The sequence below is a fragment of the Sprattus sprattus genome (genome assembly GCF_963457725.1).
Source record: "Sprattus sprattus genome assembly, chromosome: 13".
In the NCBI taxonomy this organism is placed as follows: domain Eukaryota; kingdom Metazoa; phylum Chordata; class Actinopteri; order Clupeiformes; family Clupeidae; genus Sprattus; species Sprattus sprattus.
This window is the reverse complement of record NC_137911.1, coordinates 11,134,335-11,162,281: the sequence shown is the minus strand read 5'-3', so window position 1 is coordinate 11,162,281 and position 27,947 is coordinate 11,134,335. Positions and strand designations below refer to the sequence as shown.

Here is a 27,947-nt window from a genome sequence, read left to right as displayed (position 1 = left end):
TTGAAAGCGGTTTTGGATACATGCATGAAATGAGCTTTCACTCGCTATCAAGACACACTTCCTAATGGTCGTCGGCACCTGGTCGAACAGTCCGAGCCGGTCGCCTTCAAAGTAAACATGGCGGATTCAGACAAAGATGAGGTGAGGGTCTCTTCAAACTCCAACATAGCTTTTGCTTCCACACTTCAGGTTTGGACGATTAGAACGAATACTGGCATTATAACCTTAACGTTTACGATGTTTGCAGAGGAACTCATATATTGTTAGTTTGACGGAGGGTTAGTCAACATTGCTTGTACTAACAATAAAGTGGATCGAAACAAGAAGGTTCATTGGCCATAAACAGTGAAACAGCCATGAATTGATTTTTGTTTAGCGTGTGTGCTACACTGTGCGATAATATATAAATACTGGTAGTTTAACTAGTGCCAAGGTTGAACTTAAGGCTCTGAACTGATGGGTCGTGTACCAGAGAATGAATGACCAGTTGCCACTCCTCTTAGAATAAGCTGCTTCAGAGGGTTCAATTTACAAGCCAACTTTCTTGCCTTCTTAGCTAGATCATGCGACGGGGTATCATATTCAAAAGGAAGTTCAGCTCAAAAAGCATAATTTAGTAAAATATCTGTAAGCATTTGCAGAAGTTCTAGATGACTTGCAAGGTTGTCATGCCTGCAAAAATAGATCTGTTATGCATTGTGTACATGTAGCATACCATAATAAGAATGATCAGCTTGTACTTACAACAAACAGTTTCATGCTTAGGTTATATTTGAGCATAAACATACTGTACCTTTCGATAAGTCTCTCTCTCTTTCTCTCTCTATAGAAGTAGATTTATTTCAGTAACCCTTTCCATGTTCACAGAATGTCCAGTGATTTTGCATATCTCCTCATGGCTTCCCTGTCTTTGCAGAATGGAGACTTTGTAGCACAAGCATTTAGCGAGAACTCACCAGCCTCTGCAGGTACAGTACAACTTCACTCTCACTATTCATACTTATAGATAGAACTGTACACTTTGTTCAGTATCTAGAAATGGGAATTGGTTCGATTTTATTGATACCAGTGCCATTATCGATTCTCCTTATCGGTCTGATTCTTTACATAGGTTTTAGCGTCAGTGCAGCTGTTCTATTATTGTTTACTTTATTGAGTAAACAGAAGAAGATGTGATTCAGGAAGCATTTGAAAGGAAGAAGCCAAAGTATGCTCTAAGGTTGGGCAGTCATGTTGGTGTGTTTAGCACTTGTGGGCTACAGACAGTGCCTGTTATACTGTGAAGGAGTATTTTTTTCAATGTGATATTTGTTTGTGTCCATGATGATTAAAAATACAGAACGTGATCTCAAGGATATGTCGCCAAATTTAAGCGTAGGGTGCATGAGGAAGCTCCCCAAACACGTTGATTTTAACTTGGGAAGGGCTAGCCTACTTGGTACCTATGCTCTTAGCCTCATCACTGCATTTTATGATCATAAATAAATCTAAGCCAACTGATACAAAATGTAATAGAAGGCGTGCAGTTAGTGCAAACTTGTAGGCTGGCAAAGGCTTGTTGTGTAGCTTAACTACAAAACCTTTTATGTTTGCATTCCTATTGCAGAATAACACGTTTAGAATGTAATGCGATGATCTGTCACAGTTGGTTGGAATAAAACCACTTTGTTGTGGTCCTTCATCCCCAGTTTATACGTACCCCAGCGTATCCACAGAATACCACTGCTGTTTCTGTGATAATGCATGTTTGTTTTGCAGCATTTCACACAGTTAAAGTAGTCTAGTCTGCAGTCAGTCAATGTGCTGTATTACCACATAAAACAGGTAAAGTTAGCCAGAGATATAGAAATGTTTGTAAATGTATGATGTTAGCCAGACTGGTTTGAGGTAGCTCAGCCTGCATGCTAGATAACAGTTACTTGTTAACTGGGTGATAAGATTACCTTATGGTCAACATGAAGCTTGACATGCTTCGGGAAAGACACTATATTTGCACCTGCCACCAGACTTGATGTCCATCGACGAGGAATTGTTTACCTCAGAGGCATATGATTCCAATGGATTGGACAATTTGTAACCAGTTGGAATCGATTCCAATCCCTACCACTACTCAACTGGTCCTCGATTCCAATCCCTACCAGTTTTAGCCATGAGTGTACACAATAGTGTCCATTCAGGTGAAATAGTTTTGTCCAATGAGGCAGACAGTGTTGGTTAAGTACTGGTACATTTCAGAGGTTTCACCTGAAAGCACTAATGTAGATTACATATTTATTATCAAGTTATAATGTGATATATGTTCAGACCTCAAAGTAGAGGCTGCATAGTTATTCCCAATGCTTATTTCTCTGTCATCAGATTCACTGTAAGAACAGGCTTTGGTCTCTCCGACAGGTGATGATGTAAGGATGGCGTCTGACGGAGAGGGTGATGGAGAGGCAGCCGGCCCTCACGACGGGAGCGGAGGCCTAGGGACGGAGGAGGTGGGGGATGGAGACGAGCTGGACGGGCTACCTGTGTTTGGGGTGGACCAGGACCCCTGGGACTTGGATGCCCCGTCGCTGGGCGAGCCATACCCTGAAACCTCCAACACGGGATCCGACTCACGGATGACGGGGCTGGAGGAAGAGCAGCAGCTACAGCAGCATGGGCTGGATGAGGGGTCAGACGCCAACAGCCACACAGAAGAAGGAGGGCCTCCTTTAGGTGAGGATGCAGGTTAGAAATAGAGCTGGCAGTTCACTACATTGTCTGACAAAAAGCCCTTTTGACAAAAACAGTATTGACAGTGTGGGGTTTTGTGGGGAAGAATTGACTGTGGTTAGTCCCTCAGTTATGGACAGCTTTGCACCTGTTCTTTGACTTAAAGTTCTAGTCAGTGTCATTTTCTGATCAGTGACTCTTGGAAAAGACCTTGGGGCCACTAAACACAAGTGTTAATTATGAGTAAAAGAAGAAGACTGCAAAGTTTCATGACATTGAAGTTAAGCAAACAAAATGACGAACATTAGGTTGTGAAAATAATGGGAAGTGAAGAGATTGGAGAGAAGTGTTGGTTCCCATGGGAACGCATGAGGTTTTAGTCATGGGTTCGACTGCCTTAGAGCAGTCCTGTTGATAAATGAATCATTCATTTGCTTGCAAGCTTCAGGACAGCAGCGCAAAAAGGAAGAAACTAAGAAGACCAATAAAATATGAAAACACATTTTGTGGACTACATGAGCCATATCTGTTGTAGTTATATGATTGTGTGACATCATATGGGTGAGAGAGAGAAGCATAATTAAGAAGGAGAATGGTCTCTGAACCTTGTCACCAATGGCTTAGTGCCTTGGCTACAAGTCCCCACACAGAAAGTGCACTCTTACTGTTAAACCAGTAAATCTGAGCTGAAAGTGATCTTGTCTTGCCCGAGCAGGGCTGAGCCACCCCACAGGGCTTTCCCCCATGGCTGGTGACGAGGGCGTGTTTGGTCCATCCGAGGCAGCTGCTCCAGACGAGAGGGCCGTGGTGGACGAGACACACTCCACTCCCACACACACACCACTAGCTGAGGCGACTCCAGGTCAGATACAGCAAGCCACTATGGCATAGTGATCAGGAATAGAGAATCATATTGCTGAAACTGTATTAATATGTCACAGAAAAATCAAGTCTAGGGACTGGTGAAATCAGGGCACCGCCCACATGAAAGGACACTAATTGCTTGTTTGAGGCTAATTTGTGTCTGCCTATCTGGTAATATATTTAATAGGCTGCAGGTGAATCTCATAGGTTAATTGGTAGCCACACCCACACATGCCAATAAAAGGGCTAGAGGTTTGGAATGGAAGGAAGTGTTTCTGTTGCACAGTTTCCTGTTTTTTTAAGCCTATTTGCTTTGTGAACCAGAAGCCAGTCTGTTTTATCCACGTCAGGGTAGTTTCAGCTTCTTTAAAGTCTGATGAGATTTAGTCACTTCATCACAAATACACTTCGGATTTTGTTGTCCCTGGCAGTGGAGAGTTTTTAAATCAGATCTGCCCAAGCCCAGTTTCCACCAGTTCAGATTAACCTGTACTGTTGCTGAGGGAAAATCAGACCCAATCACAGCCCTTCAAGCATTCATTGAACAACAGGTTTTAAGCCAACACTGTGTTTCCAGTTGCGTATTAAATTTCAAACCCTAACCCTCCAGTCCAAATTATTTCCTCATCACTTTGTGTTCTAGAAGAAGACCAAGACCAGTCAGAAAGTCCAGAAGCAGACTCCCAAACTGAGGTACGGACCAAAGAAAATGTCAATGGCGTTTACTGAACATTTAGGTATTTATTGAACACTTGCACTCATTCCGACAAAGGATAGTGCTGTCTTTTTTGTCTGTAGGGTAAGTTTCAGGCAGATTAACAGTCAAAGTCGCTGATTTAATGCCCATATTACCACTAAGCCTTCATCCCTTTTCAAGTTCATCACATGATACGCTAACAAGGGGAGTAAGTGGGAAGTATTAGTCATAAGTCAAAATATTATAAGTATTAAAAGGTCAGCCCTCTTCCTTCTCTAAACCCTTTTAGGAACAAGCTCTCCTCCAGCCTGTGTCCCCCAGCGTCATGGAGCCTTCAGGTCCGATGGTCCCGGAGCTGGGGCTGTTGCCGAGCCTGCCCCTGCTCAGCATCAAGGACGAGCCCATGGACGAGGGCTACGAGCCCGCCTTGCAGCAGCCACAGCCCTCCGCCAGCCGCATTAAGCAAGAGTTGGACCAGCAAGAGGTGAGCTCCTGAGCCTCACAGATCACCATTGCTGGGGATGGTTATGTTACTTTTAACACCTTACAGTAGGACTGGGCGATATGACCAAAGAAAAATATTGCGATAATTTCACAGATTCACTCAGGGTTAAATCAAACACAGCTTCTATTGTATTGGTATGTTTCAAAATACCACTTTCTCGCCTCTGGGACAATTATGTGTGTATCTATGAATGTAAATATGTGTTTATATGTATGTAAATATATGAATGCAAATTCTCAAAAAATACTATGACATTTTTAATGGAAGGATTTCGGTTTTGAATATGTTCTTCATAATTTGTCTTTATGGCCATAGTGCAGCAAGGTTGGTTAAATAGTATGAATGGCGAGGCTGAGTGCGGTCAAAGGGCGAGGTCTCAAATTAAGTGTGATGTACTCATCTGAACTCATGTGATGGTGTGTATTTGCAGGAATTCGCCTCATCTAGCAGCACAGAACAGCTTCGCATCAGTGCTGTGTTCTCTGTGAGCGGAAGCTCCAACAACTCTGCTGGTAAGAGATTAGCCCACACACACACAAATACACAGCCAAACACAAAAATATACACCCTTACACACAGTTCTGCAACCTCCAACCTCACCAGTTACAGTTAAACTATCGTAACGGTGTTAATTATCGGACGGCGTGTGTTATCGGCAAATGTTCGTGTCGTCATGTTAATCCATTATTAAACTGAAGTTATAGATTGTTAATCCATTATTAAATTCAGCATTTTAATTGTTTAACAGAATGGCCAATGATTGACACTGTCCGATAACTGACATAGCTACGCTAGAGTTGTAATTATATATATTTTCTTATTTTCAATGAAGTGGGGGGTTGGTTCACCAAATCTACATCAACCTGTGTAATTTTGTCCTTTCCCCCCACAGCTCCTGCTCCAATGCCCCAGGCCTCGGTGCTAGCAGCCCCTCGAATGGCCCCTGCACTTGCCCTCATCCCCGCTCCTGCCCTTGCCCCTCCGCCGGTTCCTCCTCTTGCACCCATCATGATCCGCTGCTCCGGCTGCTCCAAGGTCCTGCAGAGGGGTCAGACAGCCTTCCAACGCAAAGGCTTCAACCAGCTCTTCTGCTCCACACCCTGTCTCACGGGTGCCGCACTGCCCCCCGTCGCCGTCGCCCCCCCTACGAATCCTGCCCCCCCACCTGTCCAGCAATATATGCCCTTCATGCCCATTCCACCTGCTATCCCTCCCACACGGAAGAAGTTCTGCAGTTCCTGTCACAAGTGGGTGTCTTCATCTATCTGAAATGTTCTTCTACTGAGAACTACATTTGTTAATGTCTGACAAGCGCTTCGGTGAAATACACTTTCTGGTAAACCTATGTTGACATTTTGGCATTTTTGCATTCTCCATTTGGTAGGTTTGTTGATTTAAAAGCTGTTGAAATTGAGTGAGTGAAGTAGGTAGTTTCATTTTCACTCATTAAAGGAAGTAGACAAATTGAGGTCTGTTGGAAGGGAATTGTTTCCTTACATTCCTGTAACTTGACTTTGTATTTTTTCAGTAACATTGGTGAAGGACTGGCTGTTAAATTGATTGATGAAACTACAGATCAGTCAGCAACAACAGAAAGAAGAGTTGAGAAGGGTTTTTTGCGTAAATTGTGACGTTTCTAAGCATTTCTTTGGTGATCTTTTCCAAAGGGAAGTAATGTATCTGAAGGACCTGATCAAAGCCCCTGTGGGAAACAGCATGAGGGACTTCTGCAGTCAAGTATGTATGGAGAGCTTCATGGCGAAGATGTCCCGCTTCCCACGCCCACCCCCCAGCACTGACGCCAACGTCACCAAGTGCAGCATTTGCCAGAAGATGTCCGTTGTAAGTGACCTGTTCACTGTGAACCTTTCTGGGCAGTTCTGGAATACTCTGCCAAATAAGCTGCATATCCTCGCTGGTCCGTTAAAGCGAAATTATAAAGGTTTCCCCATTTATATGGTATGGCTTTAGAGGTAACCTGTTTTTCCAACATCCTCAAATTTATATTGATAAACACTCCTATCATTCTTACTAGGAATTCCAAGAATATTCACTAGGCTCTTGTGTTGTCTGGGTTGGAAAACCAGCTAAAATGTCATCACGAAAATATCACCCAAAACATCAACATCAAAGTTAGCTAACTTTTATGAGTGGGAATTTTGCTGTTGATTTCACACCAATTGTGTGTGTTCATACATGACACTCACTAGAGATAATACCAACCCCTCTTGTGTGTCCCTTGTGCGTTTGTTTCACAGATCGAGCACGAAGTGAACCATTTCGGCTCCATGCACAAGTTGTGCAGCGACCACTGCTTCACGCGCTTCCGTGTCATCAACAACGTGAGCGTGAACGTGTGCGAGTCCTGCGGAAATCACTGCTCCAGCTCCACCGGCACCCTGTGTCTGCTGAAGGCCGACGAATGGCTCAAGAAGTTCTGCAGCACCGGGTGCATCTTCACTTACAGACAGGTGAGTGGCCGGAGAGACAGCCAAACGTGACCGCTGAGTGACGCTACAGATAGATGTCATGGCACTTTAAAACAGTGTGACAAAAAGTAAGCATTAAACAGAAGTGTTAAAAAGGCAGTACGCCACTGTCAAAGGCCTTTGGTGTGCGATTCTGAAATTGTAATTCCATGTCATCAAAAGGGTCAGAGTGAGGTGTGTACATATGCCATAAATGATGACATGACAGCCATGATGGAAGGATGTGCTGACGGATATGTTGATATGTCGTTAAGCTCTTTTGGTTTCTTGAGACACAACCGTGTCAGCTGACTTTCTACATCATTTGAAATGTATTTGAGCAGCTTTTCTTGCTTTTACAACTAGATTAACTGAAGAGGTGTGTGGGACACAGAAGGGCATCACAGGTTTTTTTGTGGCCATCAATTAGTTTGATAGGATGAGCCATGTTTGTATATATGTATGTGTGCGTGTGTGCGCGTTTGTGGGCGTGCGCGTGTGTGTGTGTGAGCATCTGCAGTGGTTATATTATTTGGCACTAGGGTGAGTTTGGTGTATATGTTTGAATGCACAAGTCAGTTTGAATCAACATAATGTAGAGGGCTTGTTAAAAAGACATATTTAAAAAGATGCTACACAACTTATTGGAGGACAGATGAATGTACTTCATTGAAGTCACTTTTATGAAACATAGATAGAAATAAATAAACCGAAAACAGAGTGTTTACGTTTTAGTTTTTAGTGTCTCTTTCTTTCTTTCGAAACAGCCAGCTGAAGAATCCTCTTTTGTCGTTTTTTCCCATCTCTGTATTGACCGAAATACTGGAGCTTCCATCCGACATCCGCCCAGCTTGAGACCTGACACTGCTGCTGGTCTTGCTCTCAACCATCTGTGCCTTTCTTTTGGAGCTCTCCCCCTCCCCTCTCCTCTCACCTTGGCTCTCCGCTGGGCTTAGTAGGTGCTCTTCTCTGCCATGTCTCCTGGCGGTCTTGGTCATTCTCTTGTCATCTCTCCCCTCAGTTCTGCAGATGTTGCATCTGGCCTCCATTGGTGCCTCTACATGATAGTCACCCTGGTCATTGTGGAGTGGAGTTGTGGTTCCTTCGAGGAGGCGCCGGTTGTTCATCTTCAGTAAAGATTTCTCTATGTCCCTGAGGGCCTCTAAGAACATGTTGAAGTACTCCTTCTCCATGTTGGCGGTCTTCACCTCCCGAAGCTTCTCCAGTTCCATCCTTAAATGTCTTTCTTTGCGCAAGGATGTGAGCGTGTCCACAATCTGGTCCATCCTGTCTTCTAACTTCTCAATGGCTGTTGTTCTCAGACAGGCCTCGATCCCCTCCACCGTTCTCTCAATCGCAATCTGTCTGCCTTCCATCCTTTCCCTCTCTACCATCCATGCCTCCATCTCCTTGACCATTTTCTCCATCTCTTTCTTCTCGTTCACCCTCTCTTCTGCCATCTGCACTGCGTATCTACCCATCTCTATCTTTCTCTCGCTCTCCCTTTCGTCCCTCTCCTTCTTCTCTCTCGTTCTCTTATCCTCCATCTCCCTCTTTCTCTCCCTCTCCCGTTCGGCCATCTCTTTCTTCTCTCTCGCTTGGTCCTCCTCCATCTTGTCCATCTGTTTCTCCATTCTCCTCATCCTGTCTGCCATCTTCTCCACCTCCTCCACGGTCTGGTTCTTCTTTTGGAGCTCCCTCTCGACCTCCTTTAGTCGCTCCCTGAGGCCGTTCACTCCTCTCTCGTTCAGGGAGCTCCAGCCATGTTCTACAGTGCTCCACCTGGACGTCTGGGCCTGCTGGATGTTCTGGTGCATCTCTCTCCTCATTAGGTCAATTTCCCTCCGGTTGAACTGGTGCTCCTCGCCCAGCTTCTCCATGAACCAGGACTTCATGAAGACCTCACGGCTGGTAGCATAGCTTTTTAGCTTGTCCAACGTCTTGTCTGGCTCCTGGCAAGCAGAATAGCTGTTTATTTAAGAGAAGCCGTTAACCATATATAGCCATTAGACGTTAGTGTCCTCTGATGTAGCTTACTACTTCATTGTCATGAGGAATAGTCCTAGCAGTCGTTTCTTTATCTACGTTTTCTTTAGAAGACTGATTCTTACCCAATAATTCCAGTTTTGTCTTTAATCTCTTAATGTAATCGTTCTTTGCCCTTAAATCCCACTTGTCATTCAGTGGGTTAACATGGACTTGAGTATTCCGGTTATGATCGGGTTTTTGAAGTATCCCATTAATTTGTTCAGCGAGAAGGCAGCAATCAGTGGCGCGCATACAAAAGGGATGGCACCCAGGCTACTACAATGGTCCTAAATTAACAAAATAGGAAGCCATCAGAGGTCCAGTCTTAATACAGATTACTGGGCTAGTTTAGACCAGCCCTTTATGCCCTTTACTAGGCTTACTATTGAGGTGTAACAAGGTTTAGTATTTGTATTTCCAACACATTCAAACAACAACTTAAATGCCACGCCAATACAACATTACTTTCCTAAGCAGTTCAATAGAAACTGTGTTACGTTTACAGTGGTAGTATGATGAGGCATTATAGGTAAATTATTCTTACCAAATAGTTATTCATTTCTGATTGTTTGTCCGAACACGTCTGCTGTCAGTTTCTTGCTGATTGTTATAATAGTGTGGCTTTGTATTTGTCAAAAAGTGAATGTGGTCCTTTGGAATGTTCTTCGTTACCATGGCGCCCAAAATGAATGTAAACATAAAACCGAATTGAAACCAGGAGGTTCTAATCTAGCATTCATGACATCCTTTTGCCACAAGCAGTTTTCAGTAAAATACCTACGTGAGCAATTTCCCAGATGTTTTTCTTTGTTGACAATAGGCTATCCACAGGCTTTATTTGTTCTTTTTTAAATCCTGGTACTGTTGAAGTCATATGGGTGGTTAAACTACCTACATATAAATAGTTTGAGAAGATTTCAAACTTTTAGATTTTGGCAGTGTGGCACAGAGGAGAAGCGTTGGTCACTGTTTCTCACTGTTTCTCAGACTGTGTTATTGAACTAACACTAAGGTTTCTTTGCCTCCTCTCTCTCTCCCAGAAATGCAAGCAGAGGTTCTCGTGCAGCCGCTGTCGTATCAAGTGGCATGCCAAGGACATGCTGGAGAGCCCCAACCAGCAGGGCATCACGGAACTCTTCTGTTCCCACAATTGCCGTATCTCCAGCCGCGTGCCTAACAACCTAGCGGGTATGAAGCAGTGCTTATATTTCCGCCATAAGCGCACCAAGCACACTTCAGACCTTCTCGCATAGTGCTTTTGTGGTAAATTAATAAATTCTTTCCATGTCTCTCCTCAGATGCCCAGTTCCCATGTACACAATGCCAAAATGTCTGTGTCCCGCAGTACCACCTGGCCACTGGAGATGGCGCCATAAGAAACTTCTGCTGTGTTCAGTGTGTCAATGCTTACCAGGTACACATGTTAAGTGCTCTAACTTTTCCATACTTCCACTGTCAGGTTGCTGTAATCTCAAGGCTGTGGGATTTGTTGCAAGATGGCAGCATTTCATTGTTCTGCTATTCTTTGGTTGAAGAACAGCCTAACAGCTAGTGTACAGGCAGCATAATTCCTGAATTGTACTTTAGTTCTGGATAAGATTAGGATTTTCTGCTTGCACAAACACATCTGATGGCACAAACCATTTTGATGGCTGAATGGCATTGTGTAGTTGTAAAATTGGTATTGGAGCACCCTCTTGTGCTCGCCTTGGGTAATGCATGTGATTTGACTTCCAATATGCATTGTTTATATTGTTATTCAGCGCTAACATTTATTTGCACTTTGAAAATGATTTAAACAGAAACCTTAATAACATTAATTCACGTTTAATTTACTTTCAGGAGAAGAGGAACACTTCCACACCGCTAAGCCAGATGAACGGCAGTACCAGTGTGCCCTCAAACCCCATGACACAGCAGGGGCAGCCTTACTCCCAACAGCCCCCACACCGGGTCCCTCACCTGACACACATGCTCAACCCCCTGCCCAATCCTCTGACACCCTACGTACCCACACCACACCCACAGCATCTCGTGCCAGGCTCCACTCACCTCACACCACCACACTACATTCCGGCCCCAGAAGTGGCTCAGCCCGGGGTCCTCTATCAGCAACAGCAGCAACATCCTAATCAGAATCAACAACAACCACAGCAACAACAACGACCACACCATCACCAACCATCATCCTCCATCTCCACCTACCAGCTCCCTAGGATCTACTGCAAACAGTGCAGTCAGGGCTTTAATGCCAAGCCACAGGTCCTTCAGCACAAGGTATGATTCTGTGTGTGTGTGTGGGTGTGGGTGTGTTGGGTGTTGGGTGTGCCAGTTGGAGAAAATAAAAATGAGGACAGTCTTATTTGAGGTTTTCTTTCCTGTTGAATGGAAAAAGCCTCAGGCGACGGCCTGATACTTAATGACGAGAAGCGGTAATTAGCCTGAAAGAAAGACTCGCTAATTTTGGTAAGTGGTTGTTGATTAGATGCTTATGCGAATATTGTTCTGGCTGTTTTAGTATGATAAAAAACATTTAAGTGAAACAAAAAAATAAAGGCTTTAGGAAGGCTAGAGTCCTAAAGAACCTTCTGCTGGGTTGTGTAATCTTTTGAATACAAATGGTCAGTGCTATAGTGTTCCTTAGGTAAAGCTGGTTGGTGAGTGTGGTGTGTTGTGGTGTGTTCAGGGTCAGGTGTGGCTGTTCTGTGGGAAGACCTGCTGTGAGCTGTTCAAGCGCCTCGGAGAGATCACAGCCCTGTGCGACTACTGCAAGTTGGACAAGGTGCTGAAGGACATCAGTCTGACGTTTGAGAACAAGTCACGCATTTTCTGCAGCGAAGGTTGGTCTCTCTCCCTTTCTCTTTCCCTCACTCACTCACTCTCTCTCTTTTGCCACCTCCTCTCTCTCTGTGTTTCTGTGGGTGTTATGAGCTCTTAAACATTGTTTGGCTTCTCTTAACTGCTTCCCTGTGCTGTGTGTATTGTTCCCAGGCTGTAAGTTGCTGTTTAAGCACGACCTCAACAAGCGTCTGGGTCAGCAGTGCAGCGCCTGTGCCTTCTGCTCCAACATGACCCCCCAGACCATCCCCAACTACTTTGGAGGCAAGGTGGAGGAGTTCTGCAGCAAGGACTGCATGTCCGCCTACACTGTCCTCTTTTATGAGGTGAGACACACTACACTGAGCTCAGAGAAAAGCAGGAGCGTGTGCAGACAGACGAGAGGAGAGGAGAGGAGAAGAGAGGAGAGGAGAGGAGAGGGGAGGGGAGGGGGGGGGGAGCACCGGAGGGAAGAGGAGGGGCTTCAAACCCAACACACTGTTGTTCAAGCAGTGACTCATATGTTCTCAGTCTAAAACAAATACACTCAATCCCCTTGACAACATGGCTGCCAAACCCATGCAGGTGTATTGAGTGTATACGCTCTGGTCTGGTAATTATAGTGTAGTATAGTAGGGCAGCATGCCATCCAAATGAGAATCATCATGAATGAGGGGGCCACCTGTATACACATGGTGCTTTCCTTGCATATGTACTGCTTTGTGTTATGAAATGATATACTGTACCTAACACTAATTTACTGTCTGTAGATTCCAAAATGATGTTCATATTGAACTGTAGTTATAACATAATATACATTAGTAAGCTATTTGATGGTGAGTTGTTGCCCTGTAGGTAATATTTACTGGTAAAATGAGTTCCTATACTAGTGATGCTGCAGTTTAATGTTACGTTAGCAGTCAGTGATGTTGAACAGTTGCTGCAGACTCTGTGAACCCTGTCTGTCTTGTTTGTCAGATGGCGAAGTGTGACGTGTGCAAGAAGCAGGGTCGTCTGACGGAGAGCTTGAAGTGGAAAGACGGCGTGAAGCACTTCTGCAATCAGCTCTGCTTCAGCAACTTCTGCCTGCGAGCCAGCCAGCAGAACCAGCGGCTCACCAACGGCACCGGAAACGCTGCTGGACCCCGACCTGCAGGTGTGCGAGAGCCCAGAGCAGCCTAGAGTTACAGGAGCCTAAGCGTCAGCTCCCAACCCACAAGCCCTCTCAGAACTTTGGGTGTCACGCGAGGTGTTGAGTGAAGTCATCTAGCCCCTGAGGTCCTGGCGTAGGCACCAGGCAGTGGGCTGTCCCTCTGTTTTCACCCAGAGAAGCCTGAGTCACCTCATTTGGGATGGCGTCTTAATTCCCATCGGCTCTCATTATGTATATAGTTATTATGGAATAGCCAGCAAGACTGGGAGCAGTCCAGCTCTTTGGTGAGGTCTCTAAAACCCGAAGTCCTTCTCAACAAAAGCTGAAAGTTTAGGCAGATTAATGCCTCTGCTGCTCTTCTGAGCTCGAGCTCTGTCTCATCCTCTTCCTCAGCAGTTTTTAGGATCAGAATCATTGACACATCTAGGGATGCAGAGTATTTGATCAGTGTCTGTGTATAGTGAAATCATTTATTGGGCGTATGGGAAAGGAACGAGGATGTTCTCAAGCTTATATAAAGGTGCTGCAAAGATGGTGGCAATAGGTGTTCCTATTTTATTTCCAGATGGAATTCACATATATGTACATGTCAGGGATGGAATTTTGAAAACAGGCTTTTCTGATATGGGTGAACATATAGTTTCCCTGAAGATAACGTTTATTATCTGACACGATGACTGTAACAGTAGTGGTCGTATAAATATTACAAGTGCATAGAAAACAGAAGTCAAGTGAAGTCTAAAGTCATTTTAAAGCACATTTAAAAACAGCTCATGCTGACAACAGTGCTGTTGTAGTAGACCTGCAGACTTAAGAGCATCAGCTAACCACCTCGGGGTTAACAGCACTGGCGTCCTCCTGAATGCAGATGAAATGATGGATTTGTGTTGTATTTACTGAGAGACGTCACAATATGGGACTCAGGGTGGCATGTGGAGCTGGAGGAATCGTCTAATTTGGGGATTTTGTACAGCCGTTCCCAAATTAGTTCCACTAATGTAGAATTATGGAAAGTTATTAAGTACACCATTACGTCGGTATTGTATATTTTGTACATTCATTGTCTTGCTCAGTTAAGTGCCTGTACGCTGCACAATGTGTACCCTGCTGCCCTATGGGTAATAAACTGCGGAGGTCAGTGCAGACACTATCCAGAAAAGGAATTGGTCCAATGTCTGTCCTTAATTAAAAAGCATGGGTTTCTATTTATGCCCTGAAATGAAATGGAGATTAATTTCTTGCTTGTGCAGCCCTAGTTTCAGGCGCTGTGACTAATCTTTATGTCTGTCCTACCCCTCCACTCGTCTCCCTCTCCTCCCCCCACCCCCCCACTCCTCCTCTCATACCGTCTGTAGGCCTGGTCTCTGTTCCTGGCCAGCCATCTGTCTCCAAGGAGACGCAAGTGATTGGCGACGTGGTGTCTCTGGCCTCCACCCCTAGCGGCCAGCCCGGTGACTCGGCCCACACGGCTCTCACAGGTGCAGACACCGACCATCACTCAGCCCAGATCTTATTAGAACGCCGCCACTCAATCATGCATAGCCATTCCTAGCACCATAAGTGAGGGAGAAGCCATGTTAATTTTTTCTGTAAAAGTGCTTTAATTAAGGCCCATCAGACACAGCTAAATTTCGCTTCGCTGACTACACAATGCAACTGACTACACCGTGTTAATAAAGGACTTCCATATAGAATCTGTATGCAGTGAATAGGCAGACACACGGCAAACCATTTGAAACTGCAGGTCTGTTACCTCCGTCATAAAGAAATTGGTTGTTAGGTGTTACAACGCCATTGAAACTTAATAGGTAGTTAGATCTTCTTCTTTTGTATTTTCCGGAGGCGTGATTCTTTTGTGTGTGATTTGTGAGGATGCACTTCCCCACTGGTACCCTGATGGCCGCCCTGCTCTCATGTAGTGTCCCTCCCCCCCTCTGCCTTCTCTGTTCCAGGAGCACTGCCCACCTCAAACAGCCATACAAAGATCATCGGTGATGTAAGGGCTTTTCCTTTTCTCTTGCCTTCTCCGCTTTAAAGCACACAAAGAAAATGTCAGTAGCGTCAGTAGCGTGGGTGTTTCACATAACCTTCGGTTTCTGTATGTGTGTGTGTGTGTTTATGACCGTGACTGTTTTAAGTGTGTGTATAGGCATTTATTTGTGTGTGTGTGTGTGTGCGTACGTGTTTGTATCTGTGGGCGTTTTTCACATTTGTGTGTAAATGTTTGTATGCCCGGCCTCTCCGCAGGCGAGCACTCAGACGGACGCTGTGAAGCTGCCGTCGCCCCCGCCCCGCATGCTGAAGAACAAAGCGCTCATGTGCAAGCCCATCATGCAGGAGCGGGGCGTTCAGTGTCGCCTGGAGTCTCCGGCGGCCTCGGACGAGGGCAAACACGCCGCAGACAAAGAGACCAGCAGCAGAGACGACGCATACACGCTATGGAACATGACTCATAAAGGTGCCGGCGTACGCTTGCTTATTTATCCTAAACAACCACAGAGGTGGGACTGCTGCAGTGGAAATATTTCACTTGACTTGTGTGTGTGTGTGTTTGAGTTTGTAAAAGTCATGCCCTCGGCTTTTCAGTGGTGAAATAGATGTGGCAAAATGAGGCTGTCATTAAACTGTGCTGGGGACCTCTGCAGGGGGGCTGTACCTGCCTATTTTTCTTCCTGAAATAGATTTATGAATAGGGCTTTCAAGCACTGCTTGACTGTTTCTGCTAATAGTAGCCATAATGTACTGGCTTGTGTTACTGCCTGTCTTGCCACTGACTCACTTTTTTGAATGTGTGTGTGTGTGTGTGTATTTGTGTGTGTGTGTGTGTGTGTGTGTGTGTGTGTGTGTGTGTGTGTTGGGGGGTGTGTGTGTGTGTGTATCTGCTCTCAGTGAAAGATGAAAACGACAAAGAGGAGAAGGTGCGCCTGGTCCATGTGCCAGTCCCTGTGCCCGTGCCGATCTTCATCCCGGTGCCCATGTGCATGTACACCCAGTACATGCCCGTTCCCATGGGCATGGCCATACCGGTACGTCCCCCACAGACCCCACCACACCAGCTATCTCTCTCACCTAGTAATTGACACCGTGAAAGGAGGCGAGGGCAAGTTATTTTTTCATTAGTTCTGTACAGTTCCCACACGGGTGAAGCCAGATCACCACACATAAACAAACTCATACACTCCTATCCTTTACCCAGAGGTGTCTCCGGCTCTCCCTGCTCCCCCTCTCACGGACTGCATAGGCTGACAAAGGCTGTTATTGTGAGGTGTGCATTTCATCTGTATATTTACTCTCATTGGTCATAGAGCCCTTGACCTTTGACCTCAATGTTGCTGGCAGTTATGCTCTAAACACTGGACGGGCCCATTTTGTGTACCCCTCTCTGCAATGCAGTTGTAGGGTGCATAATTACATTATGAAACGGGGAGAAATCTGTTCAGTGGGCAGAGACGAGGGAATCCCTTCAGGAATGTGCACGAGAAGAGCATGATATTAAACCACTCGTTAAGAAAGACACCAACACTATTGAGCATTCATTCAGATCCTAAAGAGCATGGGGGGTCCTAGTGCAGCCCAGGTTTGTGTCCGGCCTGAAGTTGTTTCTTGAGTCCAGTTCCCACCTCCCTCTCTCTCCCACTCACTTCCTATCGGTCTTCACTGTCCTATAAAAAGGCTAGAAGAGCCCAAAAATAAAACAAAAAAAGGAGAGCACTAAGACACTGCCACCTAAGGGAGGGGGGTGCAGGCTGTGAAGCACCAAAGGACAAGATAAGGGAACCTGGATGAAGTATGAGCTGAACAGAGGCACTAAAGAATTTGACAAGACCTGGATGCAGCTATATTTTGGGTCAAACTGAGGGCAAAGACCCAGACCTATTACAGAAGGAATGGAACGGATTTGGAAACTTAAGATGAGTAGAGCACCCACCGGAGACACATCTGGACACTTTCTTAACCAAATATCCAACTTGAAACTGTTCTAACCGTTAAGTACAAGAGATAGCTGCTCTGGACACTCCCCAACTGGCTTGTCATGAAAGTGATAACATTAGCAGGTGTGCAGGAAACATCAGATGTCCAGAAGCGGATATAGAGTACCTGAGATGACCTGAACTCTGCACCACATACCCAAATGGGTGGTCCTTAAACAATAACCAGACACTAGGTACCAACCCACTTATTGGTAGCCAGTGACATATTTACACATATCCAATCATGTTAAGCCACAAGGCAGAGAGAAAGGTTAGACTTCAGTAGCTGTACTATGTTACCAATTTTACTTTTAATATTCCACTTGATTAATTCACAACTTGTCAATTCTAGCAGAGACTCGGTTTTCTTCAGTGGGAAGCTAGCAAGCTATAGGGAGTGTGATGTATGCTGCATATATATACACACACACACACACACACATGTTGCTGCGTGGCAGACGCACTGATTTTGGCTGTGCCTGGCTGCAGGTACCGGTGCCCTTCATGGTGCCCTCCAAGCCAGATGGCACAGGGCAGGAGGCAGCAGAGGGAGGGACGACCCCCAGAACCCCAGCGGATGTGGCGGAGGAGGAGGAGGAGGAGGAGGTGGAGGGAGAGAAAATGAAGGACAAGGCAGCGTCAGTGGGAGGTCAGTAGTGGCAGTGTGTGTGTGTGGTGGTGTTAGCGCTGGTGTCCGCGGTGCTCTGGAGGGATGGGGGGGGGGGGACTGCGGGGTCATTGTCAGCGCCGCTCTGTGCCCTGCAGCTCATGAGTTGGCAGATTGAAAGTCTTCCATCCCCCAGATGTACCGAAACACACTTGGACTCATTTGCATTCATACATTAATTTATGGTCAGAGCTTTGCAGATACTCATCTTGTTCTTAGTGGGAGGTGGATTTGCTCAGATCAGCTTCTCTGGAAGCCTCAAATCCCTACTAACTGATTATTCTTTGCTTTAATACTATTGTCTGATGCATGTGGTTTTTATATTTTAATAACCCATTGAGACAAATGCTCATTATTTAATCTGTGCAATGGCTTAGCCCGGTCTTCCTCATAAGATGAGCATGAGGGGAGTTTTTTTCTGTTCAATGAGACAGAATGATCTTGTCAGACTTGTTCTCAGCATATGATGGCATTTTAATGAAGCAAGTGGTCGTTTTCATAACGCTACAGTTTCAGATGAGAGATGGTGGTGCTCAGTGCTCCACTGTCGCACAGCTGAAGAGCGTTGGCTGGCAGAGGGATTGAAATCTCCTGCAATGTGTATGTGTTCTCACCTCTGTCTGTCTGTGTGTGTGTGTGTGTGTGTGTGTGTGTGTGTGTGCTCACTCCATCATGCAGACCAGGGCAGCACATACAGTGGGGATCTAGAGTCTGAGGCCATGTCCACCCCCCTCAGCCTCGAGGATGACCCAGCGTCCCACTTCTCCATCTGGGCCCCCACTCCCAACCCAGTGGGGCCCCGGGACCCTACCCTCAGCCAGGCTCCCCCCGGCGGGGACGACACCCACAGTAAGTTTGTGCTGGTGGTGTGATCAGGCTGTGTCTGACTCACGAAGTGTGCAGAAGGTCTGTAAATAGAAGTGCTAATGAAAACTCAGCTGCCGTGCTGCTGGTGACACCTAGGTCACGGGCGAGAAAACCCAGGAAGCGCCTCCATAGCGCTGTGCACCTGCAGAGAGCTTTGGCTGCTGTGCTGGCTGAGAGCTGCTCTTCTTCAGAAACAAATGAAACTGGGGAATTATGTGGGTCATTTTAGTGCATGAGGGATCCAAATGTCAAAGAGTTTTCTATTGAATTATGAAAATGAATCCATATTGTGCCATTTGACGTTGACTTTAACTCTTTAAGCTGCTATTGGCTGTTAGCCGCATCCGATGTTGCACTCTTGGTTGACCGAGCTCACCTCCACGTCTTTTTCTTTATGTGTTTTTCACTCAGCGCCTGGAGATTCAAGTGCACCTGTGGAGCGGAAGGTTGCCCTGAAACGCCTGGGCTTGAAGAGACCTCGAGAGGGCGCCCCCCTCAGGAAAAGGGTGGGTGCTTCGCATTTGGTGACCAATACAACATTGAAGATGAAGTAGAAAGAATGCTGTAGATCACACTAGAACAGAACCACTGTTCCAGAATGGAATCATCTGCTACAGGCTCTCTTTAAAATAAACACACCTTCAGCAAAATGACTGAATGAATCGAAATTCAAAAAACATGAACCATCTCCAAAACCATCTGATGTTTCTGCACGTAGTGTTGAGCCTCCTGTCCTAGCTCTTAGTGAATTGCATTGTTGTGACAGTCATTGGATGGTTATTGCTGGTAATTATGCTTTAACAGGTGCTCGCCAATCCCTTTCTTAGTTACAACACTAAATTAGTTCTCTCTCCCCCAGCAATTAATCCTGTAAAAGGAAGTATGCACACGTTATTGTGTCATGCGGTCTGTACAGTTCCCACGAATGTGAAGCCAGATAACCTTACATAAATAGACACCTCGCTTTTTATAGTTTCACCACCACACTCAATCCCTGTAATTTGCCATGTCTGAACATGCCTTTCTCTGCACCTGTGGTTAGACGCTAATGTTATTTGCTAACTGCCGTTGTACCTGTTCTCAGTAATCTGATGTCATCTCTCTTCAGAGTCGAAAGCGCGGAGGGTCCCCTCTGGGTGGTTCAGCGTCCCCCTCCGGTGGCTCTCGGCTAAACCCCGCCTACGGGGTGCAGGCCTGGCTCAGCTGGGTGCAGTGGAGGAACAAGCAGCTCAACTGTGCTAGCAACTTGGGCAAACCCAGCGGTAAGTACCCTCATAGCAGCACCTACTCCCATTCAACCTACCCACAGTGTAAACTACCAATATTACCCCAACAGCAACTACACCTATCCTCTCTCAGCATAAACTACCACTATTACCCCAACAGCAACTACACCCATCCTCTCTCAGCGTAAACTACCACTATTACCCCAACAGCAACTACACCTATCCTCTCTCAGCATAAACTACCACTATTACCCCAACAGCAACTACACCCATCCTCTCTCAGCATAAACTACCACTATTACCCCAACAGCAACTACACCTATCCTCTCTCAGCATAAACTACCACTATTACCCCAACAGCAACTACACCTATCCTCTCACAGCGTAAACACTATTACCCCAACAGCAACTGCACCTATCTGCTCACAGCGTAAACTACCACTATTACCCCAACAGCTACTACACCTATCTGCTCACAGCGTAAACTACCACTATTACCCCAACAGCTACTACACCTATCCTCTCTCAGCATACACTACCACTATTACCCCAACAGCTACTACACCCATCCTTTCAAAGCGTAAACACTATTACCCCAACAACCACTACACCCATCCTCGCACAGGTTAAACAGAATGACCCAATCTGCATCTTAAGGAATTGAAATGTTATGGTGCGAGGCCTAATTCAGTTTTCAGGGCGGATGGCAGAATCGATGTCCCTGTGTGAAGATTGCATGAATATTATACTTGGCTTAAATTGGTAACTGAACACGGTGGTAAGAGTGGGTTGGCTTCAGTGTGCTAATGCACTCTGGGATTGGAATTCTTTTTATACCCCAAATGTTTATACCCTGTCCATTTTGTACACCTCTTTTCTCTCTTTTTTTTGGTCTGCTTTGCTCTCCATCATCACCCCCTCTTATTCTGGGCCCTCCTCCCCCTCATCCTCTCTTTTTCAACTTTCCTTTCTCTTTTTTGCCCTCTCACTTTCCCTAGTTTGTCTGTTTGTCTTTGACACTCATCCTGCCCCGTCTCTCTGTCCCTCTCCCAATACCGTTCTCTTTCACTCCCTCTGTCACTGCCCCCATATCTCCCTCATTCTCTCACCCTTCCATCCATCCTCTTTCTCAGGCTCTCTTTGGCTCTGACTCCCTCCCTTTTTCCATCTCTCTCTCCCTCTCCATTTTGCTTATAGAGTTGTCTTTCATATCAATATGTTTTGTTCTTCCATCTAAAATGGAGTTTAGCCTGGGTTTGGGGCTCTGTTAAGTAAAGCAGCCCTTACAGGTGATATGTGTCCCCCTCTCTCCGTGCAGGTGCGAGGGCTATGGTGGTGAAGGAGGACGTGCTTCAGTGCAGCTCGGCGGAGCTCAGTTACGGCCTGTGCCGCTTCATCAGCGAGGTGCGACGGCCCGACGGCCAGCCCTACGCTGCAGACAGCACCTACTGTCTCTGCCTGGGCATTCAGCAGGTACGCTAACCTTCCCTCAGGAACACACACACACGCACACACACAACCATAGACGCACACACACACACACACACACACACACACACCCATAGACGCACACACACACACACACACACACACACCATTGACACACACACACACACATGCACACACACCCATAGACAGACACACACACACCCATAGACGCGCACACACACACACACCATAGACGCAGGCACACCCACATCCACACACACACACACACACACACTCACACACACACACACACACACCCATAGACGCACACATCCACACACACCCATAGACACACATGCACATCCAGCTGATCCAAACAGGGGTGTGCAGGCTTGGCTTTGAGAGGATACCCAACCCTGGGATTAGTTTGAGTTGTCTGGTTTGCACAATAAGTACAATTCATGAACCAGGGTGGTCTGGCTCACGAGTAAAGTCTTTAGTCTGTGAGTGTTGAAAACAGCAAAGCTTTGAAAGTGTAAATATACACCTGAACATTTTGTTAGCCACTTCTGGAGCCATAAACCCTTCATGCATGCCTTAGCAAGCCTTTAGTATAGTTTGTGCGTGCGGAGTAAATATATCTTACCACAAAGCAATTGAGTAGATACAGATAATTGTTGCGCAAAAAAGTCTGCAGTCAGTTCATTATTGTTGCTTTTGTCAGGTTGCATTAGTCACTCGAGACAAATGACAGAAACATCTACATTCCACACATGCCAATTGTCTATTGGTCATGATGTCATTGAGAAGAAACGCCTTCCATACGTCCCTTCCATCTGTCTTCCCTGTGCCTCTCCAAAGCCATGCGTTCTGCATAGGAGAGGAAAGAGAGCAGAATGGAACACAAGCACATGTGGTATGGGCTCTTCTCGCATCCAATTGGAACACAGCCTTGGGCTGTAGGAGGACTTCACACTGGGGAGTGAGTTGCGATGCCAACATTATAGTTGGGCATGAATGCAGTTCCACCCTGAAAACGAGGCTCACTTTTTTTATATATATAAATTCGGGCTGCCATTTAAATTTGAATGTCAGTCAATCATCTGCCTGAACGCGCTTTTGTCTTGCTTTAGCAGCCACTGGGTGACTCATGTCTTTGTCTGTGATATTCGGCGGCGGGTGCAAGCAGAGAAGACAAGCTGGAACGTGAATGCTCTGAGAAATAAAGATGGCTGTAACGAATTGATTATGTTCCTTAAGTTTGGTTGTTGGTGGTGTTAAGCATAAAAAAAAAGAAAATGAATGTCTTCCAAACTGACAGTGGTTTGCCTCTACTAATTAGGAATACATGCTGTGGCCAATGGCCAGATGGCTATATTTGGGGTTGGTTCCATTTTTGCACTGAAACATGATGGCCTTCGTTCTAAAACTAAACACATTCTTGTCTCCATCTGTCCTTTTCCCGGTTCTCTTTTCGTGCAGTATCTGTTTGAGAACGGGCGGATCGAGAACATCTTTACCGACTCCCTCTACAACAAGTTCACCATGGACATCACTAAGATGCTGAAGAACTGGGGCAACACGGTTGAGCCACATGGTAACACAAACATGTTTGTTGTCTTGACTTTTGTAGTATTATTTGTTTAGCAGTATTTATTTATGACATTTACATTGAGTGATATTATTAGGACTAGTGTAATTACATCAGTCAGTAGCTAAGAGACATAAACAACTGACAGTGATTTGCCATGTTAAGCAGTAATACAGTCATAGTTTACTGTGCATCATGAAAGGTTGTGTTTTGTTCCACATAGTTAGGCTTAATACTGATCAAGGGATTTTTCGGTTGATTCCATAACTGCACCCTCTCTCTCCTCCACACACCCTCACCCACACGCACATGCACACACACACACCTACATCCACACGCACACACACCGCAATGATGATCTCATATGGTGTTCCTCAGCTGGATGATTGACACTGATATGGGGTAAATCAGGTTTCCAGCTTAACTGTGCTGGAGGGTTGTAACAGGCCTATTGTAACCTGCCTGATCTCACAAGTCCTGATAATATTTCAGCGAAACAACACAGTCTGGAGTGACCAGAAGGTCAAAAAAGCCTCAATTGTGCTGCTTTGCAGAGAGCACAGAATGTGTAGAAGAAAACACTGTGGAAGGTATGCCCCTGTCAAAATGACAGAGGCTTTTTCTGGTAATGAGGGTGACTTGCACATTTGTGTGGATGTACCAGGGAGGGGACAATATAATAAGTGGCCGTTACTGCCCTCAAACTACTGGCCTGTTTAAATAAGCTACTGTGTCACCAAGATACCTTTAAAGTATGCGCTAACTTTAGACTGTACAACATGCTGTGCTAGCTCCTGCTGTGCTCCTGCAGATCGGTTGATAGAGCATCGTGCTAACAACACTTAGGTCATGGGCTTAAAACCCAGGCAGCACACATACTGGTGAGAATGCATGTCTGCACCATGGTAGAAGTGTATTGGGTTTAAAGCATCCATTAAATAAATAATTGTGAATGACTCCAACATTCAAAATTCCTCCAGTATTTCTAAGGAAGAGTAGTAATGTACCGATCCGACCCATGGCCAATACTGGCATTATTAAATGGATCAGTTATCGGTTAGATTCCACCGATCCATGTCCAGTACGGTTACTCAATCATTATACCGTTACATTAGGTATTAATGTAAATCTGCATCTGCATTTATATTCGGGAAACCTTAGAGTGTTGATATCTGGCCATCTCCACTAGAGCGCATTGGCCCCTACCGCAGCCCGTAGGTTAGTGTTTTATCAGGGAGTTGGGGCTTCTCCTGTCATGTGAGCATGTAAACTGAGGGATCGAGAGCCTGAAAACTGATCCTGCTAGTTGCCTAAGAACAGACATGTCTGTGATTTTAGACCTTTTTAAATCTTGTTATCATTTATGCCCTCCTGCTGATGTGGAATGAAGTTATGCACAGTCTGTCAGACTCACTGCCACTGCTTCATGTCACTTTCATTTGTGTGGTGATCAAATGGATTGATGACCGCAGTGAAGTTACCTTGATATAGGGCGTTCGCTTCACAGTGACAGTTATCTCAATTAAAGTTAAATGAACTCATTACACTTTATGTTATTCTCACTTGTATTCAGTTGTGAAACTGTAAATACAGTTTGAACATGATCTAAACATATTGTTGCATTCAACTGTTTATGTCACACGTTTATGTATCACATTGAACTTCCTAAATTCAAACATATTGAAGGGTTATTTGTGCGAGTAGAATATATGTGAGGTAAAGCCAGGAAAGGAAAACAAATTTAGTTTCAAAATTGATTGCTTCAAATAAATTGCTGATTTAAAATGTAATACATTTTTGTATATTTTTTGTTCTTTTAATAAGAGGTGCTGAGTAGTTTACTGCAGCCTCATGTAACCTTACACATAATACTAACAACAATAATAATAATAACTATAATAAACAATAAATACCAACAACAAAAATGATAATAAACAATAAACACCAAAAAGAACAATGATAATATTATTCAAGGGAAAAAGCTCTGGTATTAGTATCAGCAGATATCCAGATTCATGTGTCCGAATCGGTTTGGAATTAAAAGAAGTGGATTGGTGCATCTCCAAATGATCTCACCATACATCTCAAATCAGCAGCCAATCCTCCTTGTAATATTAAATAGGGAGGTGTCTGGCAGTTCACACCCCTAGTCTTTGGCCATAATCTCCCGGCCCATCTGTCAATACACTGCATCTAACTGCAATCCTTAAAAAAGGACAATCCATATCATATGAGTGATTCTATGTTGTAATATTGCATGGCATATCTCCATCCAGAGCTGCTGCAGTCCCGTGTGGAGGAGGAGTACCTGTGGCAGTGTAAGCAGCTGGGGGCCTACTCACCCATCGTGCTGCTCAGCACACTGCTCTTTTTCGCCACCAAGCTCTTCCGCTTCACCACCCTGGCGCACCACCGCCGCCTTGCTTTCTCCCACATCTCCCGCCTCACCCACACCTCACCAGGCTGCAAGATCGCCTACCTGCGCTTCAGGATCCCCGGCCTGGAGCAGGGCAAAGCAAGTGAGTGAGGGAGAGGAGAACCGGGCGGTTTAAGTGTGGGTGGATAAGCTGCTTTGGCTTGATTTTGACAGGTTAACTTACCGATTGGTAAGGTAGCACTGAATTGCATGGCCATGTGTTGAAACTTGCTATGAATTATTGTCATCACTTCACAGGGCGTGACTAAATAATATATATTTGTGTCATAATACAAGCATACAGTTGATAAACGTTGATTGCCTGTTCAGGTTTAATGACTAATTTTGGCCCATTTCTCATGAAACTTATCTCTGGAACCAAGTATTTGCCTATTAAACCCCAGAAGTGTTTTTCACTGTAGTGGAACACTGCTACAGCAAACGGAAATGAAAGGTTGAGTTTTGGATTATTTATCAACTTTTTATTTGTTGGCTTGATTTAAGAAACAGATGGTTTATTGATCTGTTGATTGGCTTTAGGCAGTTCATTTAAACAGGTGTCCAAACAGAGACTGGCTTGAGAATCCTTGTGTTTTATAAAATGGTTTTCTGTTTGTAATATGAAACCACTCATTTAAATGATTGGTAAAGAAAGTGTTTAGTATTCATCAGCGATGCTTACCACTGTGTTACAAGTTCTTTTTCTCAAGACTGCTTTGTGTGGGCACGGCTTTATTTAATTATTTCTTGTCTGAGTTTTCCGTAGGCACACACACACACACACACACACACATCATGTTTTTTTCCTTATTGTGTTTCAGGGCGTGCCTTACCCTCAAAACAGAAGCTGGAGGAAGATGACAGCCAAGCGGGTGATCTAGAGATGCCAGAGAACAAAGAGAACCCACTCCGCTGTCCTGTGCGGCTCTACGAATTCTACCTCTCCAAATGGTAAAAAAATCCCTGCCCTGCTTTCAGATTTCCAGAGGGACTGAATAGATTCTGCTTCTGTGTTTTTGTGTGTTTTTTTCTCTCCATTTATTTGATATATTGTACCATTTTGTCTGGTTTTTAGTTTTCTCATCAGTATTCCATTTGCCAAGCTGCTGTGCAAGCTCATCAGTTTATTCATTGCTTTTATTTTTTTTATTATTTTTTCCATAAAGGTGGAAAAGGTGTTGAGCAGCAATGTTGCAGGATGTAGAAGAATGCATTGTCATGCTTGCACTTTCTTGTTTTAGACTGATGACACTAAGATTAACCAGTATTTCTTGATCGGGTTAAGAGATTGACTGGAACTTGTCATGATGATGAATTGTCAAACATTAGAGACATGTTCCACCCTCCCTGGTTTAGATTTAGTGTGCTTCAAATTGTCATGATTCTATTGATTGTGACGATGCATCCGTCACACAAAATGTAGGATCGATGACTCTCAAGCCCTCTCTTTAAGTAAAGATCGTCACTACACACTGTTTCTTTCTCTATCTCTGTCCCTATCCCACAGTTCAGAGTCTGTGAGGAAGCGCACAGACTTGTTCTACCTCCAGCCGGAACGCGTGTGTGACCCCAACAGCCCGCTGTGGTACTCGGACCAGCCTCTGGAGAACGCTACGCTGGAGAACCTGCTTACGCGGATCCAGGCAGTGCGGCAGGTTTACACTGGGGACACCGAGGAGCAGAACCAGGCCACATCCACCGACGAGAGCTCCTAACGGCTCCCCGGACAAACTCCACAGACCTTTCAAGGAACAAAATAAAACATTTTTACATTTTACATATTAAGTTGGACATTTTTCTCTGCCACCTGTGGAGGCGAGGTTGATTTTAAGAATATTTTTTTTGGGGGGAAAAGAGCGTTGCTCAGGTAGATGGAAAAGGTTACTAAGGACATCCTCATTATAGCATTTAAACTGAATATTTCCTTTTGACTGTTGTTGCTGTTTTGTTGGCTGCTTGGGTTTCCTCTTTGTCACAGTGCGTTTCTTTTTGCTTTCAAAATGTTTACACTTTCACCATATGGAGGCCAACACAGAGCTGCATCATGGCGGAAAAATATCTGAATAATGAACATTGAACTCCGCACAAGCTTCAGAATAATCAGTGTCTTTTTCGATAAGAGGCTGAAGTGAGCTGCTCAGAAATGATCGATGGAGAGGTCATGAACATTTCCTTAGGAGGAGGAATGATTTCCTAACCCTGACAAATACACTGCTCCCACTGTTATGAAGGATAAGCTGCTGTATGGCTCATTAACACACCAGTAAGAGCACACAGTGTTCAGACTCTGTCAGGGATCTTCACTGGTGGGTATTTCTGAGTTACTGTAGAAACTGTTACTCGTACCTGCCTTGAATGTATGTGAATCATGACTTCCATTCCACCCACAGTCTGCAGTTTTCTACTGAAACTACACTCTGGGCTTGCTCAAAAGGGTTTGATTGGGTAGTATAATTCAAGTTTGTTAGGAAAAAAAGAAAGATTGGTGTCCAAATCAGAATTACAGAAATACAACTTTGGGTTATGGCCAAGTCACTAGTGGTTCA

The 27,947-nt window shown here is 45.0% G+C and overlaps 1 protein-coding gene across 1 annotated transcript; it reads left to right on the top strand.

Moving 5' to 3' along the window:
• The first annotated feature begins 23 nt into the window (after nt 1-23).
• On the top strand, nt 24-27,947 carry LOC308374186 (zinc finger MYM-type protein 4). Its single transcript, XM_080849903.1, has 29 exons — nt 24-141; nt 917-968; nt 2,395-2,718; nt 3,419-3,565; nt 4,211-4,260; nt 4,554-4,748; nt 5,200-5,281; nt 5,662-6,016; nt 6,437-6,611; nt 7,028-7,240; nt 10,306-10,453; nt 10,564-10,679; nt 11,108-11,542; nt 11,952-12,105; nt 12,257-12,429; nt 13,061-13,238; nt 14,591-14,713; nt 15,188-15,231; nt 15,483-15,693; nt 16,125-16,261; nt 17,696-17,855; nt 18,552-18,722; nt 19,152-19,246; nt 19,849-20,002; nt 21,285-21,439; nt 22,877-22,991; nt 25,262-25,504; nt 26,223-26,352; nt 26,909-27,947. Exons 1-29 carry the CDS (start codon nt 118-120, stop codon nt 27,114-27,116), a joined length of 4,767 nt encoding a protein of 1,588 aa, XP_080706029.1. The 5' UTR covers nt 24-117; the 3' UTR covers nt 27,117-27,947.